The sequence below is a fragment of the Tiliqua scincoides genome, chromosome 7, assembly GCF_035046505.1.
Source record: "Tiliqua scincoides isolate rTilSci1 chromosome 7, rTilSci1.hap2, whole genome shotgun sequence".
In the NCBI taxonomy this organism is placed as follows: domain Eukaryota; kingdom Metazoa; phylum Chordata; class Lepidosauria; order Squamata; family Scincidae; genus Tiliqua; species Tiliqua scincoides.
Window position 1 is genome coordinate 12,528,719 of NC_089827.1, and position 14,656 is coordinate 12,543,374.

Consider the following 14,656-nt stretch of genomic DNA (forward strand, 5'->3'; position numbering starts at 1 on the left):
TATTATTATTATTATTATTATTATTATTATTATTATTATTAATAGTATTTATATACCGCTTTTCAACTAAAAGTTCACAAAGCGGTTTACAGAGAAAAATCAAATAACTAAATGGCTCCCTGTCCCAAAAGAGCTCACAAACTAAAAAGATGCAAAAGAATACCAGCAGGCAGCCACTAGAACAGACAGTGCTGGGGTGAGGTGGGCCAGTTACTCTCCCCCTGCTAAAAAGAGGAGCACCCACTTGAAAATGTGCCTCTTACCTAATTAGCAGGGGTAAAGTAGGGTAGTACAGCACTATTGGGTTCTGGTGCTGCCACCAGCAAACACGGGTAATGAAAGGGGTGTTTTACTTACTTGTGTTTGGTGACAGCAAAATCCAGAAGTGCCATACTAACGGCACATACGGGTCCCTGGTCGAGTTGCTACCCTCCTTGGTATACGCAACTAATTGTTCAATTGTTGAGCCTTAGAGTATAACTATTACTATAAAACTGACTATATTTCCATTGCCTCTTTTTATTGTTACAGTGGTGATGAATTTCTTTCTTTTCTCATGAAACTAAATAGACAGTGTATTCATCTTATAGCTGCCACACAGAGTGTGATTAATCAGTTCCCTAAAGATTCTCACAAGGTATGCCTGCAAAAAGGAAAGGTGATGCTGGACTGCGACTTTTTATTCAACTAAACTAATATGCTGCTACTTTATGTATTACCAAAATGTGTCTAATGCAATTTCTTGAAGTACCACTTAGGGTTAAATTTCATATAATTATGTTCCTTTTAAATCAGGTGTGCCCAAACCCTGCCTGGGGACCATTTGCAGCCCTCTTTGACTCCCAATCCAGCCCATGGGGAGCCTCCAGTCTCCTCTGGCCTGCCAGAGACTTGCTGGATCCCATGCTGGTCCAGTGCAACTGCTCTCAGCGCGAGGGCCAACTGTTCGACCTCTCGTGTGAGCTGTGGGCTGGAGGGCTTCCTCCACTGCTTGCTGTTTCACATCTGAAGCTGCAGTGGCAGCAAAGAAAAGGCTGGCCTTGCTTTGTGCAAGGCCTTTTATACACCTTGAGCTATTGCGAGACCTTAATTCATTCATATAAGTTCCATCTCTAATCATTTATGTAAATTTATTTCAATTTTAAATGTAAATTAATTCTTTTTTTTCCAGCCCTGACACAGTGTCAGAGAGATGATGCGGCACTCCTGCCAAAAATCTTGGATACCTTTGTTTTAAATACTCATGTTTAATGCATCAAATACAAACCCAAATTTTTCCATTTCTATCTTTCTGTGTAACTTTGTTCAGAGCAGTAGAATTTTTAGTTTTGGATTCTGCCAGTTACAAGTTGAAGGTACAAAGATTTTCTCAGCAGCAACATTATCAAAATAATGATAAAAAAGCTTTATTAAGCAATTGATCTTAAATTTCTCCATCTTGTCATACTAATGAGTTACAGGTTTGCTTTCCTAAGAGTAACTGGAACATTTGCTATATAAACACTTCAGTATTGCATATTAGATTTTATTTTGGCCGTATGAGATGGCAGATCAAAAAAATAAAATTGCCATCAATTCTACAATGCCACTTATTTTAGAATAACAGATGAACAGTGCAATCCTATGCACATCTATTCCTGTTGTGTTAAATCTAGTTGTATTCAATGGTGCTTACTTCCAAGAAAGTGCTTATAGAATTATAGCCTTAAAACTTAGCTCTATCACCTGCCTAGCAGTGGGCATTAATTTCCAGGAACTTTTCGTATGATGATTTGCTCTTGCAGTTGTAAAAAAAACAAAAAACTTTTATGTGATTCACTAGAATTTAAGGACTGGTTAATGTTGGTAATGATGATTCTGCTGTGATTGAAATCAGAGTATAATCTGCATTTTCAGCAGGTAATGTTGCATTTCTGTTAGTTAGTTCTTGAATGGAGTCCACCTCAGAGCCTGGCTAAAGTCTGTGAAGACCTTGTCTTGAGTGCTGAAGATCTGAATGGAGAAGTTAGCAAATTGAGACAGCTCATGCAAAAGGTACATGTCTCTTAAATAGAATATATTTTTTAAAATTGCCAATAGATTGACATTAATTTATTGAGATGTTTAAATCCCAGTCTAGATTCATAAATTTGAAAGCAAAAAAAGGTATGTGTGGTTTAAATAAGGGAGCAATCTAATTTATTCACCTTTTTTGGGGATGCATCCTTACAGCCTGAAAGGTTCATAAACCTTCTATCCACTGCGTTTCCCTAGCAATATATTTTAACAAAGTAAATTGTTTTGCCATTCATGCTCTGTGCTTTATATTTGGAAATTGAAGATCATGCACAGTCTAATTCTGTATCTCAGAAATGCTGGTCTGAGTGCTCAAGAATATGGTGTATTGCAGTAGCTCCCAAACTTTCTGGGTCACAGTGCCCCTGCAGCCTCTTCTTCCCAGTTCAGCCAGGCACCGCCATCTTGGGTCTCATGAAATCTTGCAGGATACAAGATGGCGGCACCCAAATCTTTTAAGATTTCCTGAGATCCAAGATAGCGGAGCCCAGGAGGGAACACCGGGGACATCTCGCAATGTTCTCCTAAGGCATTGCGATGCACACTTTGGGAACCCCAGCATACGACCTTGTACGTGGTGCAACCATAGCCACACCAGCAATGACAAAACTGTTGGTGCAGCTGCAGTCCCACCAGCAAATGTATCCTGGATACCAGTTCAATGCTACTTTGATGTACTGTCACGACCAGTGCAATTCCAGATGGGTTGGAGACATAAGCAGAATTGAGAAGAGTTTGTCGTCACAATATCTTAAATTCCCTCCAGACAACAGAACACCCTGAAGTTTGAAGCAGTGTTGTACCAACATCAGAGCTGGTGTGCAGACAAAAAACCCATAGCAAACTATGGAAAAGGAGGGGGGGGGAAATAACTCAAACTTCTCTGCCCTGCTCACTTAGGCAGAGCATGGCATAGGATCATAGCGCACCAACTCTAGAACCCTGCCAGGGAAGTTGGGTCAGTCCAAGGCATGCCATATACCTCTCTGGCCTTAAGCTGCGCACACCTAGGGTGCAATCCTAACCCCTTATGTCAGTACTTCCCAGCACTGGCATAGCAGTGCCAATGGGACGTGTGATGCATCCTGCAGTTGGGTGTCACTCACGGAGGCCTCCTCATAGTAAGGAAATGTTTGTTCCTTTAACTTAGAGCTGCATTGTCCTTATGTCAGTGCTGGAAAGTACTGACATAAGGGATTAGGATTGCGACCTTAGTGTGATCACAAAGGAACTATAGAGAAAGGGTACTTTGTACACAAAGGGTGTATTTTTGCACAGCCAACCTCTTTGCTATCACAACCTTCATAATAAGATATTTTTAACATTTATCCCCTAAGAATTTTATTGTAATATAGATGTTTAATGACTCTTCTTCTTTCCCCTCCCAAATTTTATTAGCTGCATGAAGGACAGAAGGATGATCATTGTCGAATACAGCCCCTGGGGGAAAAAGGCAATTGGAAGAAGACTTGTTTAAAAATGGCAGCAGTAACCTTTTTTGGTTATGGATGCATCTTCATGATCCGTGTGTTAATGTTAAGGAAATGCTGATTTTAAAATGATGCTTGCAACAATTCTGCATGGAAAAGAAAAATTTGAATTTGCAGTGTTTAGGGAAAAACCACTCTGACTTGTGGTTTCCATGGTTGATTAAGTAGTTTAAATTTGTAACATTCAAAGAACTTCAATTTAGAAGTAGAATAGAAATTAAGCTCAGTCCAATGTTTAAGTTTTCTTTCACATTTTTATCAAATGCATGCCTATGTACCATTGTAATTTTTTATTTTCAATGGAGGAATAAACCTTGGTTTTAACATTTGTCCTTCTAGAATCCATCTATGAATGCTGTTCAGATATTTGAGGAGTAGGGTGTTCATAAGCATATCTGTGCATAACTGCTTCGGCACTGTTGTACTGAAAAATACCATTGACCCCAAAAATAGACCCTCTTGCTTTTAACAGAGATAAAATTTAGTAGGAAAGCAAGTGGGAGACCTAAAAAGAGATGCAGTGTCAACAGCATTGTACAGCAAAGATGGAGAATCAAAATCTGTTACAGTATTCTGCCATTCTTTCCTTGGAGCTTTATAATAACTAAATAAATAAATGAAATAAAGCAGCCTGGTACACCTGAATAGAAGGGGAGGGTGGAGATTCTTGGGTCCAAGGTATTAGTGGTTCCCAAACTATGGAGTTGTGGCTGCTTCGGAGCCAGGGAATCCTCAGGAAAAGCCTGCTGCCCTACACAATGTATATCAGTGGTTTTCAAACTTTTTAGCACTGGGACCGCTTTAGAATGAGAATCTGTCCGGGACCCTCCAGGAGTGATGTCATGGCCAGGATTTGTTGAGTTCCATTTTCATCAGATCGGGACCATTCTTGTGGCCTTGCATTTCCCTTTGCCTGACACAAGCCAAGGCATATTTGCTTACTCATGAATAAACATGAATGCGTAGCTTGCTTTCACTTTCCATAGGGCTCAATACATTCATCAGCTTGGAGTGAAGGGCATCCTTCTTGTGTGTGTTTTGGGGGCTGCGTTCATTGGATCAGGACCATTCTGGTTGCGTTGGATTCCTCTCAGCCTGCCCTTTGCAGTGGACCAAGGCATGTTCATCTGCTTGTGAGTAAACACATGATGTGGCTCAGTTACACTTCAGTGCTCAATACATTTTCCTTCTCAGATATCTGCTTTTCAGTTTCAGCTTTGTGACCCGCAGTTTGAGAAACTCTGATGTAGAGGATTGAAAAAGTTTGGGAACTGCTAGCATAGGTCCATCTGATTGGATTGTTTATGAGCACCTGGACTATCTGCCCCTTGACCTGATCAGGTGGGCTTGGATATCCAGTCAGCTTTACATGTCAATGCCCAGCAGGTAGACTAGCCAGGGACTGTTGTTCTTGGGGAAGCCAGACAGGAAGACAACAATCCACAAAATGATCTGAAAAGTGACCTTTCTGAAATGGAGCTGATTTGAAAAAGCCTCAGAAAAGCAGCCCAGGACAACGGCTACTGCAGCAGGTTGCTTTGGGCAGCCTTGCTTAGACACTGAGATGTATGAACCTCTTGGATCAAAAATGGGAAAAACAGGGGAAAGCATCAGGGCAGCAGCAAAGTGGTGTTCCTGTGGAATCAGGCACCCAAAAAATTGCTTCATAGTGTTTCATGGTAAGGCTACGTTATAGAACGTCACTTAAAACCAGGAATGTTAGTCCCTGTGGTGGTCACCAAGACTACTTTCAGATGGGTTCCTTGTACATATTACCAGCCAGTTGTGCTGCTTCAGGTAAGATGCAGAATTGCACTGCGTACCATCCCAGTGGATATAACATATTTGGGGGCACAATAGGGCACCCCCTTTTGTGTCTCCTGTTTTTGTTGCAGACTGGTGTGTTCTGGCCATTCCACTTTCAAAAAGGAATGAACAGTCATCCTAATAAGTCTGCACATGTGGTTATTTGATCTAGTGCAAAAAACTTTGGGAACCACTGCCTTAACTCATTCATACTTCCAAAAACCTTACGAGGTGGATTGCTTCTTTTCCCAAATTTCACTTGTGGAATTGAGATGATACAGTAAATGGGCCCAGATCCACTAAGTTCACAGCTGAGCAGGATGGAACTCAAATGTGTACTTGCTTTGTTCATATCTACACCCACTATTCTTCTGGAGAGACTCCCAAATTCTGTACTTCGTTTGCATCAGAAAGTCACAAGGTTATTCTAGGAAACTTATATGGTTTTAAGAATGATTCCTTTTATAATCCTGTTTGAGTATTCATGTTGCTTTTGATAAGATACTTATCCATATAGCATCAGGCATCCCTTTTGATCTATGCATTATTTCCAGTAATGCTAGCCTTTTTTTGGAAAGATCATCAGATTCCTTTAAGCTGCTCTATTTTTAAAGACCTAATGCCTAGTGATTCTATTAATATTTCCTGTCATTATGGTATAATATTGCAGAGGTGCCATTCGCTAATGTAAGTGCAAAATTATTGATCTTGTGTCCTGGGTACAAAAATACCCATAATTACTACGAGCACAGAGTCTGTTGCACAGAATCAATATGGTTAATTAGCACTTTGACAATGAGTCTTATAGTGTTTTAAAACATAAATGCGAGGCCTTACAGATGAACAGCGTATCCTGCCCCTCCCTTGCTGTCCTGAATCAAGCCAGTAGCACTTTCACATGTCCCTACATGGGAGTGCATTATACTGCTCTACAAAACACACCAAGATTTTGGAGGGGGATGGGTTATTGGCTGCAGGAATAAAGGTATAGAACACTGTAATGCTGCAATACACAAAAAGTTTATTTTTTAAAGATTTTTGTTTTGTTTTAATTTTTGAAAGCAAAATAGAATAGAACCAAACATTGATGTATTTTGTACAACAACAAAAAATTTATATGATAACAGACACTCCATGAAGAGTTTTAAGTCTTAGAACAGCTTCCCTTTTTTAAAAATCATGCTTTCTGGTGGTCAACAAGTTGGCACAGAAAATGTCATGGCAGTCATTCAGGACTATTTTCATTCAGATCCGTGTGAGCTGATGCCAGAGGCTGGAGGGCAGGATGCTTTCCACTTTTTCCATCACAAAGTTCAAGGGAGCAAAAAGGGTACTAAGAAACTGTAATGGAAACAGACAAAAGGATTTGTCAATGAGATGCTTAAGAACTAGAGTGTCACTCCCTTTGCCACCTCTGCCCTAAGATGGTAAATTTTCAAGTCCACCTCTGCCCTGAGATGATAAATTATATACTTCTAAGGCTGTGATAAATCCAAAACTTTTACTCATCCTTTGTAATGCAAAATAGCATTTCCATTGATGTTCATGTAAAACTAATAGTTTTTCTTCAGATGGTATACATTGAATTGTACCTCAAAGTGCGTGTTGGAAAGAAGCACATTGAAAGAACAGTGCTGTTTGTTCAGCATGGCACCCATCTGTAACCACTAGTAATCTACGCCAGGGGATCACAAGATTCCCTGTGACTTGCGAACAATACTATATCGCATGCACAGGGGCCTGGAAAAGTTATGAGATCAGCAAAAAATCCTCCCCCCTCCCTGCATGAATGGAAATGTCTTTGCTACAGAAGAGGGACTTGAGCTATAGTACAGGGTTTCTTAAAAACACACCCACACATTTTATTGAGCTCCAGCTATCATGGTAGAAAACCTGTAACCCTCAAACATTGAAGGGAAGCAACTGAAGAACACGTTTGGTGGATGTCTGTAGACCCCTTAGCCAACAATGCAGTGGTGTATAGATGCCAACGGGGAATAATTCAAGCACTTGGTCCAATTCATTAACTAACTGACAGGGTCAGGCAACTGCTTCTGTGTACATCGTATGCAGTATGTGTGAATTATAGCATAATAAATTTGACATGTTTTGATGCTGAGCTTTCTGAAAATGACAGACTATTCTGAACACAAAGGGCAACTTTAACTGCCTCAAGCATACCTTGCATGGTTTCTAACAAAACACTTCAGTAGCTACCACACTCTCACAAACAGCCATCTATACCATGTGTGTGTGCGTGCATGTTGCGCTACATCCCATAATGTTGAGCACAGACCCATTTCATTTGTAGTTGCAGAGCTCATACCTGTCCTTTGCCAGAATGAGAGGTAATAAGTGGGACTTACGGCTTTTGCAAAGACTCCCATGAGCTCTGGGAACTGGTGTGTCAGGAGGGCCAGCATAGCCGTGAAGGAACATAATCCAGCAGTGAAGAGGATGAAAAAAGGAAGCTCTTTCTTAGGGTAAACTGAGACTTCATGAAATGCTGCAAGGGAAATACCAGAGGGAGAAAAAACACAAGTAAAACCCCTGGGGAAGCAAAATGCTTGAAGGTCAAATTATAGTATTTCACAAATCCTGGGACTCAGGTCCATGAAGACAGCTTCCTCTTAGACTCTTTAATCTCAAATCTTATCCTAAGGAAGTTCCTTGTGCAACTTGGATGCATTTCACAACAAAGCATCTTGGGAATGTCACTCAAAGTGCCTGTGGGCATCTTTGACCAAAGGTGAATATAATGGACAGAATTTTTCAGCGTGTTGAAGTACCTTCACAATTTCATAACTATTTTTTTCTACCACCCATATCCTGTCACCACAAATGAAAACAAAATACCGTATTTATCGGCGTATAACATGCACAGGCGTATAACACGCATCTTCATTTTAATAATATGCGGCGGGCGCAGCGCTGACATCACGTCACGATGTTGCGCCGCCGCTAGGCACTATTGGGAACGGGATCCCTTAAAGAGGATTCCGTTCCCTGGACATCGGCGTATAACACGCATACATCATTTGCCCCCTATTTTCAGGGGGAAAAAGTGCGTGTTATACGCCGATAAATACGGTATACCACTGAAATTTTTGCTCAATCAATCTTCACCAACCGTGATGAAAAAACATCCTAGTACACTGTTTCTCAGTATTTGTCCCCTGTCATACCACTTGGCACTGCCAACCTATTGGAAGTACCATCGTAAGTACTTTCAATTTCAACTTCCATCGCAAGCCAATTCCTTCTGGATTGGAAGGCCACATGTGTCACAACAAACAGCAGCAAGAGTCTCAGTGGATGGGAGTGCTCGAAAAGTGCATGCTGGAGCTCTGCCCACCAAGCCAAGCCTCCTGCAGTGCTTGTCAGATTGCACTGCTGGTCTTACTGCCAGGCAGTAGGGGTCCCACACATACCACTAGACATCACCTCAAGTACTACCAGCGATATGAGTATCACTGGTTGAGAAACATTGTCCTAGTAGTTTTTAAAGAGGTGTTTGAGCTCAACAAGAATGTCTTTATTTTTGTCCTGATAAGAAAGGGGTGAGTTTTGCCCAGTTCTGAGACTTGTCCTGCTCACACTTCCAGTGCCAAATTTCACATTACTTTAAACTTGTTTTGAACAGATGGGCTTAAAGCAGTAAGTGGATGAGAAGTGGACAGACGCCATCACCACAGGATGCCTGGCTTAGATGCCTTTAAAAGGGATCGAACAAACTTACGGAGGGAAATTCCATCACAAGCTACAGGCCATGATGGGTATGTGCAACATCCTGGTTTTAGAAGTAGGGTGTCTCAGCATACCAGGTGCAAGGAAGTGGGCAGGTTTCTTGTCTTGTGTGCTCCCTGGGACATCTGGTGAACCACTGTGAGATACAGGAAGCTGGACTAGATGGGCTTTTGGCCTGACCCAGTGGGGCTCTTCTTAAGTGGTCCTTTTAAACTTCCTAACTACTTAAAGGGGATATCCTTTCTACTTTAAGCCCATATAGTGTTTCTCAAACTGTGGGACAGGACCCACTAGGTGGGTCGCAAGCCAATTTCAGGTGGGTTCCCATTCATTTCAATATTTTTAACATATTAGACTTGATGCTACCAATGTATGTGACTGCATTTGGGGAAACATTACACATCTGTACTTTTAACAGGCTACTATGTATACGCTTTTAACAATGATAGTAAATGGGATTTACTTTTGGGTAAGTATCAGTAGGATTTCAGCCTAGGATTGTCAAAAATTTTCCTGGGTCCTAATCTACCATTTGAGAAACACTGATCTAGAGTACATGCTGGTGTCCAACTGAGCTCAAGAACTCCCATCTTTCATGGTGAACACAAAGCCGGGTGCCAAGTACAGAGCTCTGTGGCACAATGGGGGGGGGATATATTCTGCCACCACCCCATACTGTACTACCTTAGTCTTGAAAAGTTTTTCACAACAGAATTGGTTTTTATTTGGGAAAGCAGATAACTAAGAAATGGCATCTTTTCTCCTTTTTTTTTTTTTAGGAGCTCATACTCACATGGAAGGAGTTCTCTGTCTGCAGTTTCTGTACAGATGGGATAAGGGTAAAAAAGGTGCCCTTTTTCCAAGGGATAAGGAATCATTCTGAAAGCTAAAAAGGGCACAGGAGGAGGGGGAGAGAGAAAGACTTTTTGAAGATTACCAAGAGCCTGATACTAACATATATGCACTTACGTGCATTATCAACCATCTGAATAGCTATACTACAGCGAGACACAAAAATATCCCTTCTATTAATTTGGTCTTTAAATGCACTTATAGTTCTAGTGTATCTGAGGTTTCCAAGAAACTGAAACAATTCAAGATCTTAAGATAAATGCCATCAGAACACAGTTGCTATGATGATCATGCACAACCCCAAGCCTGTGAGACTCCACTGTGAAAACCTTAGTTAAGTTCCTCATTATTTATATTGTTTACACAGTCCCTTTTAATAGTGAATCCCTCTGTAAATAATTACCAGTCAACCAAGCCAAAGATTGAATTTTCCATGTGCCTTACAACATATCTCCCACCCAAGTAAGTACAAAAGACAGAATGTGTTTCTGTTTGAGAATCTCTAAACTACCACAACTTTAGGAAGAATCCTTAAGAGTTAAAATGAAAGAAGCCAGCATAATGCTTTGAAGGCGAACACAGTAAGGTGACACCACCAATATTTAAGCAACTGACTAAAAAACTGACTGAAAAAGTCCTTTTATTCCTTTAGAGTAGTTCCCAGTTTTTGACTGGTGGCTCCCTTGACCTACTGGGTCATTGGCCACAGCTCCACATTAGGGCTACAATGCTATATATTGTATAGGGTGGCAGGTTATTTGCAAGGATTCCACTGCTCCCCTGGCTAGTTTCCATGACTCGCAGGGGAGACATAGCTCACAGTTTGGGAATCAATGCCTTGAAAAATATTTCCTTCTAACTTCATAGGAAGAGGAATGGACTAGCTATTTAAAGATGAATATGGATGCAGCAGTCAAGCTAGATGAAAATATTCAAATATCCCCAACTCAGTTATGGCACTGCAACCCATTCATTTTTTTTTAATGTGCTGTTAAGCCATCATCAATGCATTCACCTCTCCTGTTCCCCAAGGGCATCACTCACTTAGGCAATTCTCCCTCAACAAATGTCTAAAATATGATAGGGAATACAAACACTCAACAGGCACTCCAGGTTCTCAATTCTGACTTTCAAAATATGATTTCTCTGTTCCACAGTATTGACAGCTGCCAGTCAGTGGTGGCTAGCAGCCTCAAAATTTGACAGTACACAAGGCTTTGTTTCATTAGCCCTAAATTCTTTGAAAAGGTCAACAGGCATGTGAATGCGGGAGAACCCATAGACATTGTATATCTGGACTTTCAGAAGGCGTTTGACACGGTCCCTCACCAAAGGCTACTGAAAAAACTCCACAGTCAGGGAATTAGAGGACAGGTCCTCTCGTGGATTGAGAACTGGTTGAAGGCCAGGAAGCAGACAGTGGGTGTCAATGGGCAATTTTCACAATGGAGAGAGGTGAAAAGTGGTGTGACCCAAGGATCTGTCCTGGGACCGGTGCTTTTCAACCTCTTCATAAATGACCTGGAGACAGGGGTGAGCAGTGAGGTTGCAAAGTTTGCGGACGACACCAAACTTTTCCGAGTGGTGAAGACCAGAAGTGATTGTGAGGAGCTCCAGAAGGATCTCTCCAGACTGGCAGAATGGGCAGCAAAATGGCAGATGCGCTTCAATGTCAGTAAGTGTAAAGTCATGCACATTGGGGCAAAAAAATCAAAACTTTAGATATAGGCTGATGGGTTCTGAGCTGTCTGTGACGGATCAGGAGAGAGATCTTGGGGTGGTGGTGGACAGGTCGATGAAAGTGTCGACCCAATGTGCGGCGGCAGTGAAGAAGGCCAATTCTATGCTTGGGATCATTAGGAAGGGTATTGAGAACAAAACGGCTAATATAATGCCGTTGTACAAATCTATGGTAAGGCCACACCTGGAGTATTGTGCCCAGTTCTGGTCGCAACATCTCAAAAAAGACATAGTGGAAATGGAAAAGGTGCAAAAGAGAGCGACTAAGATGATTACGGGGCTGGGGCACCTTCCTTATGAGGAAAGGCTACGGCGTTTGGGCCTCTTCAGCCTAGAAAAGAGACGCCTGAGGGGGGACATGATTGAGACATACAAAATTATGCAGGGGATGGACAGAGTGGATAGGGAGATGCTTTTTACACTCTCACATAATACCAGAACCAGGGGACATCCACTAAAATTGAGTGTTGGGCGGGTTAGGACCGACAAAAGAAAATATTTCTTTACTCAGCGTGTGATCGGTCTGTGGAACTCCTTGCCACAGGATGTGGTGCTGGCGTCTAGCCTAAACGCCTTTAAAAGGGGATTGGACAAGTTTCTGGAGGAAAAATCCATTACGGGGCACAAGCCATGATGTGTATGCGCAACCTCCTGATTTTAGAAATGGGCTATATCAGAATGCCAGATGCAAGGGAGGGCACCAGGATGAGGTCTCTTGTTATCTGGTGTGCTCCCTGGGGCATTTGGTGGGCCGCTGTGAGATACAGGAAGCTGGACTAGGTGGGCCTATGGCCTGATCCAGTGGGGCTGTTCTTATGTTAAACCCCATTGCTCACCAAATGCTCCTCACTTGCTTCCTCAAACACCATGCTGCCCATCTCTCCTTTGTTTGGCCTTTTCTCAATATAAATCTCTGTCTTTCTTCTCTCCTACCAAGAGCTGGTCCAGCCTTTTACTGAGAATGTCTTCTTCAATTACTGGGCTATAACTCCCATATAAAAGTTTAGGCATTCCCCCCCCCCCCCCGTTATCTGTGGTTCCTCACAACCATTACCTTCATTTATCTTCAACACTCACATGAAGCAATAAAGTGTCTTGGTTTAACCCAGTGATTCCCAAACTTTAGGAGCCCTGAGAACACTGAGCCCCAGTGTTAGGAGCCCCAGAACACTGAGGCAAAAATTGGAATTGTTGTGGACCACATGCAATGCCAACTGCGGGTGGTCTGTTGTCCACTCTCTCTTTGATCCATGGGGAGGCATCTCCCAAGTGAGCACTCCCCCACGAACCACCAGAGAGGGTGAAGAACAGACCCGTCATAGCTGCAGCCTTCAGTGTTTCCATCCTCTCTAGTGGTCTGTGGAGAAGCCTCTCCGAACTGAGCACCCCCTCACAAGCTACTAGAGAGGGCAGAGAATGGACTACCCATAGCCTGCATGTTGCAGACAGTCCATTCTTCGCCCTCTCTGGTGGTTCATGAGAGAACACCTGCTCGGCAAGACACCTGAAGTGATCAAAGCTGATTTTTTCCCCCCTGAGACCTCATGGACCACTTCTCAGGGTCTTACAGACCATAGGTTGGGAACCAGTACTTTAACCAAACACTATGCACAGAAAGTTTATAGCAAAACAAGAAGCCTGAAGGCTAAAAGGGAGACCAAGGTTAACGTCTTGCTTTCTGTTAACCACTGCTGTTAGTCTCACTCTAGCCTGCAGGTTGCCTGCCTGCTTGTCTTGTAAGCTTTCTGCTTATAGTGTTTGGTTAAACCAAGACATGATACTGCTTCCTATGAATGTAATGACGATAAACAAAGGTAATGGGCGCAGCAAACCATGGAGATAAGGTTCCTCCTTATTCCACAGTTTCTGGTATCCTTATGGGAGAGGAACGTATTCCCCTGCAGATACCGCAGGACACCTGTACGCACAATTGCATAGGAATATCCAAATAGCTGCCCTTAAAGCAAACAGTTTCTATATTGAGAGGTTTTCTGCCTCCACAAAAAGAAGCAGCCTACAAGCTTTAGTAGGAAGCAAGTGGTCTGAATCTGTGTCCTCACATCCAAGCATCACAGGTTATGAGCCATGATGGGTATGTTTACAAGTATCATAGATTACAATCTCTTGGTTTTAGAAGTAGGCTGTCTGAATGCCAGATGCCAGGGAGTGGCAACAGGATGCAGGTAACTTGTTGTCTTGTGTGCTCCCTGAAGCATCTGATGGGCCACTGTGAGATACAGGAAGCTGACCTGACGTTCTAAGCAGAAGTTCCTTTGAAGCCTGCCTTTGAAATCTGCCAGTAAGCTTGCCCAGTTATATAGCCTGAAACAGTTGCACAGGTCTTCCAGGCAGTACTGTTCACTATGGAGTGAGCTGTACTTTTAATGTCAACAGCTCCACCTTCTCCCTGCTCCCTCCAGCTATTTGGGCTGAGTGAGGAAGGGCGCAATCCTAACCCCTTATGTCAGTACTTTCCAGCACTGGCACAGTGGGACATGTGCTGCACCCTGCAGTTGGGTGTCACTCACGGAGGCCTCCTCAAAGTAAGGGAATGCTTGTTCCCTTACCTTGGAGCTTCATTGCCCTTATGTCAGGGGTTAGGATTGCACCCTAACCATAACAACAGATCTGGCCGTCGTGACTATGTGCCTAGATGCTCTCTAGCCCTGGCTATTTAACTGTCTCTGTTTTCATTTACCATTATTGGTTTTACTGAGGATTGTTTTCAATTCTGTTATAAGTCGTCTTGGGGGAAATTCTTTAAGTGGGACAGAAAGGCAAGATAAAGCTATCTAATAAATAACAAAATAAACAAGCATTAAGACATGTCATATTTTTTCCATGGAAGAACACCCTTATCCTGCACCTTGAGTGTGCAGAAATGAAGGCACAAACCCTTCCATAGACAAGCTTCTGGAGTTCCTGTTGTGGCAAGAAACCACTAGATGAGACGTGTATGAATTAAT

General features: G+C 42.4%; 2 protein-coding genes across 6 annotated transcripts in view; one reads left to right on the forward strand and one right to left on the reverse strand.

Moving 5' to 3' along the window:
* The window catches only part of ASZ1 (ankyrin repeat, SAM and basic leucine zipper domain containing 1), a 39,320-nt gene extending 35,714 nt beyond the window's left edge, over positions 1 to 3,606 (forward strand). The window contains exons 11-13 of the mRNA XM_066633675.1: positions 532 to 637; positions 1,921 to 2,034; positions 3,454 to 3,606. Of these exons, the coding sequence (XP_066489772.1) occupies positions 532 to 637; positions 1,921 to 2,034; positions 3,454 to 3,606 (373 nt within the window). The remainder of the gene's footprint in view (positions 1 to 531; positions 638 to 1,920; positions 2,035 to 3,453) is intronic.
* Positions 3,607 to 6,396: 2,790 nt separating this feature from the next.
* The window catches only part of ST7 (suppression of tumorigenicity 7), a 107,364-nt gene continuing 99,104 nt past the window's right edge, over positions 6,397 to 14,656 (reverse strand). For all 5 annotated transcript variants that reach the window (XM_066633257.1, XM_066633256.1, XM_066633260.1 and 2 more), the window contains 3 exons: positions 9,892 to 9,984; positions 7,718 to 7,857; positions 6,397 to 6,692 (listed from right to left, as the gene is read on the reverse strand). In XM_066633257.1, the coding sequence (XP_066489354.1) occupies positions 6,597 to 6,692; positions 7,718 to 7,857; positions 9,892 to 9,984 (329 nt within the window). In that variant the 3' untranslated portion in view covers positions 6,397 to 6,596. The remainder of the gene's footprint in view (positions 6,693 to 7,717; positions 7,858 to 9,891; positions 9,985 to 14,656) is intronic.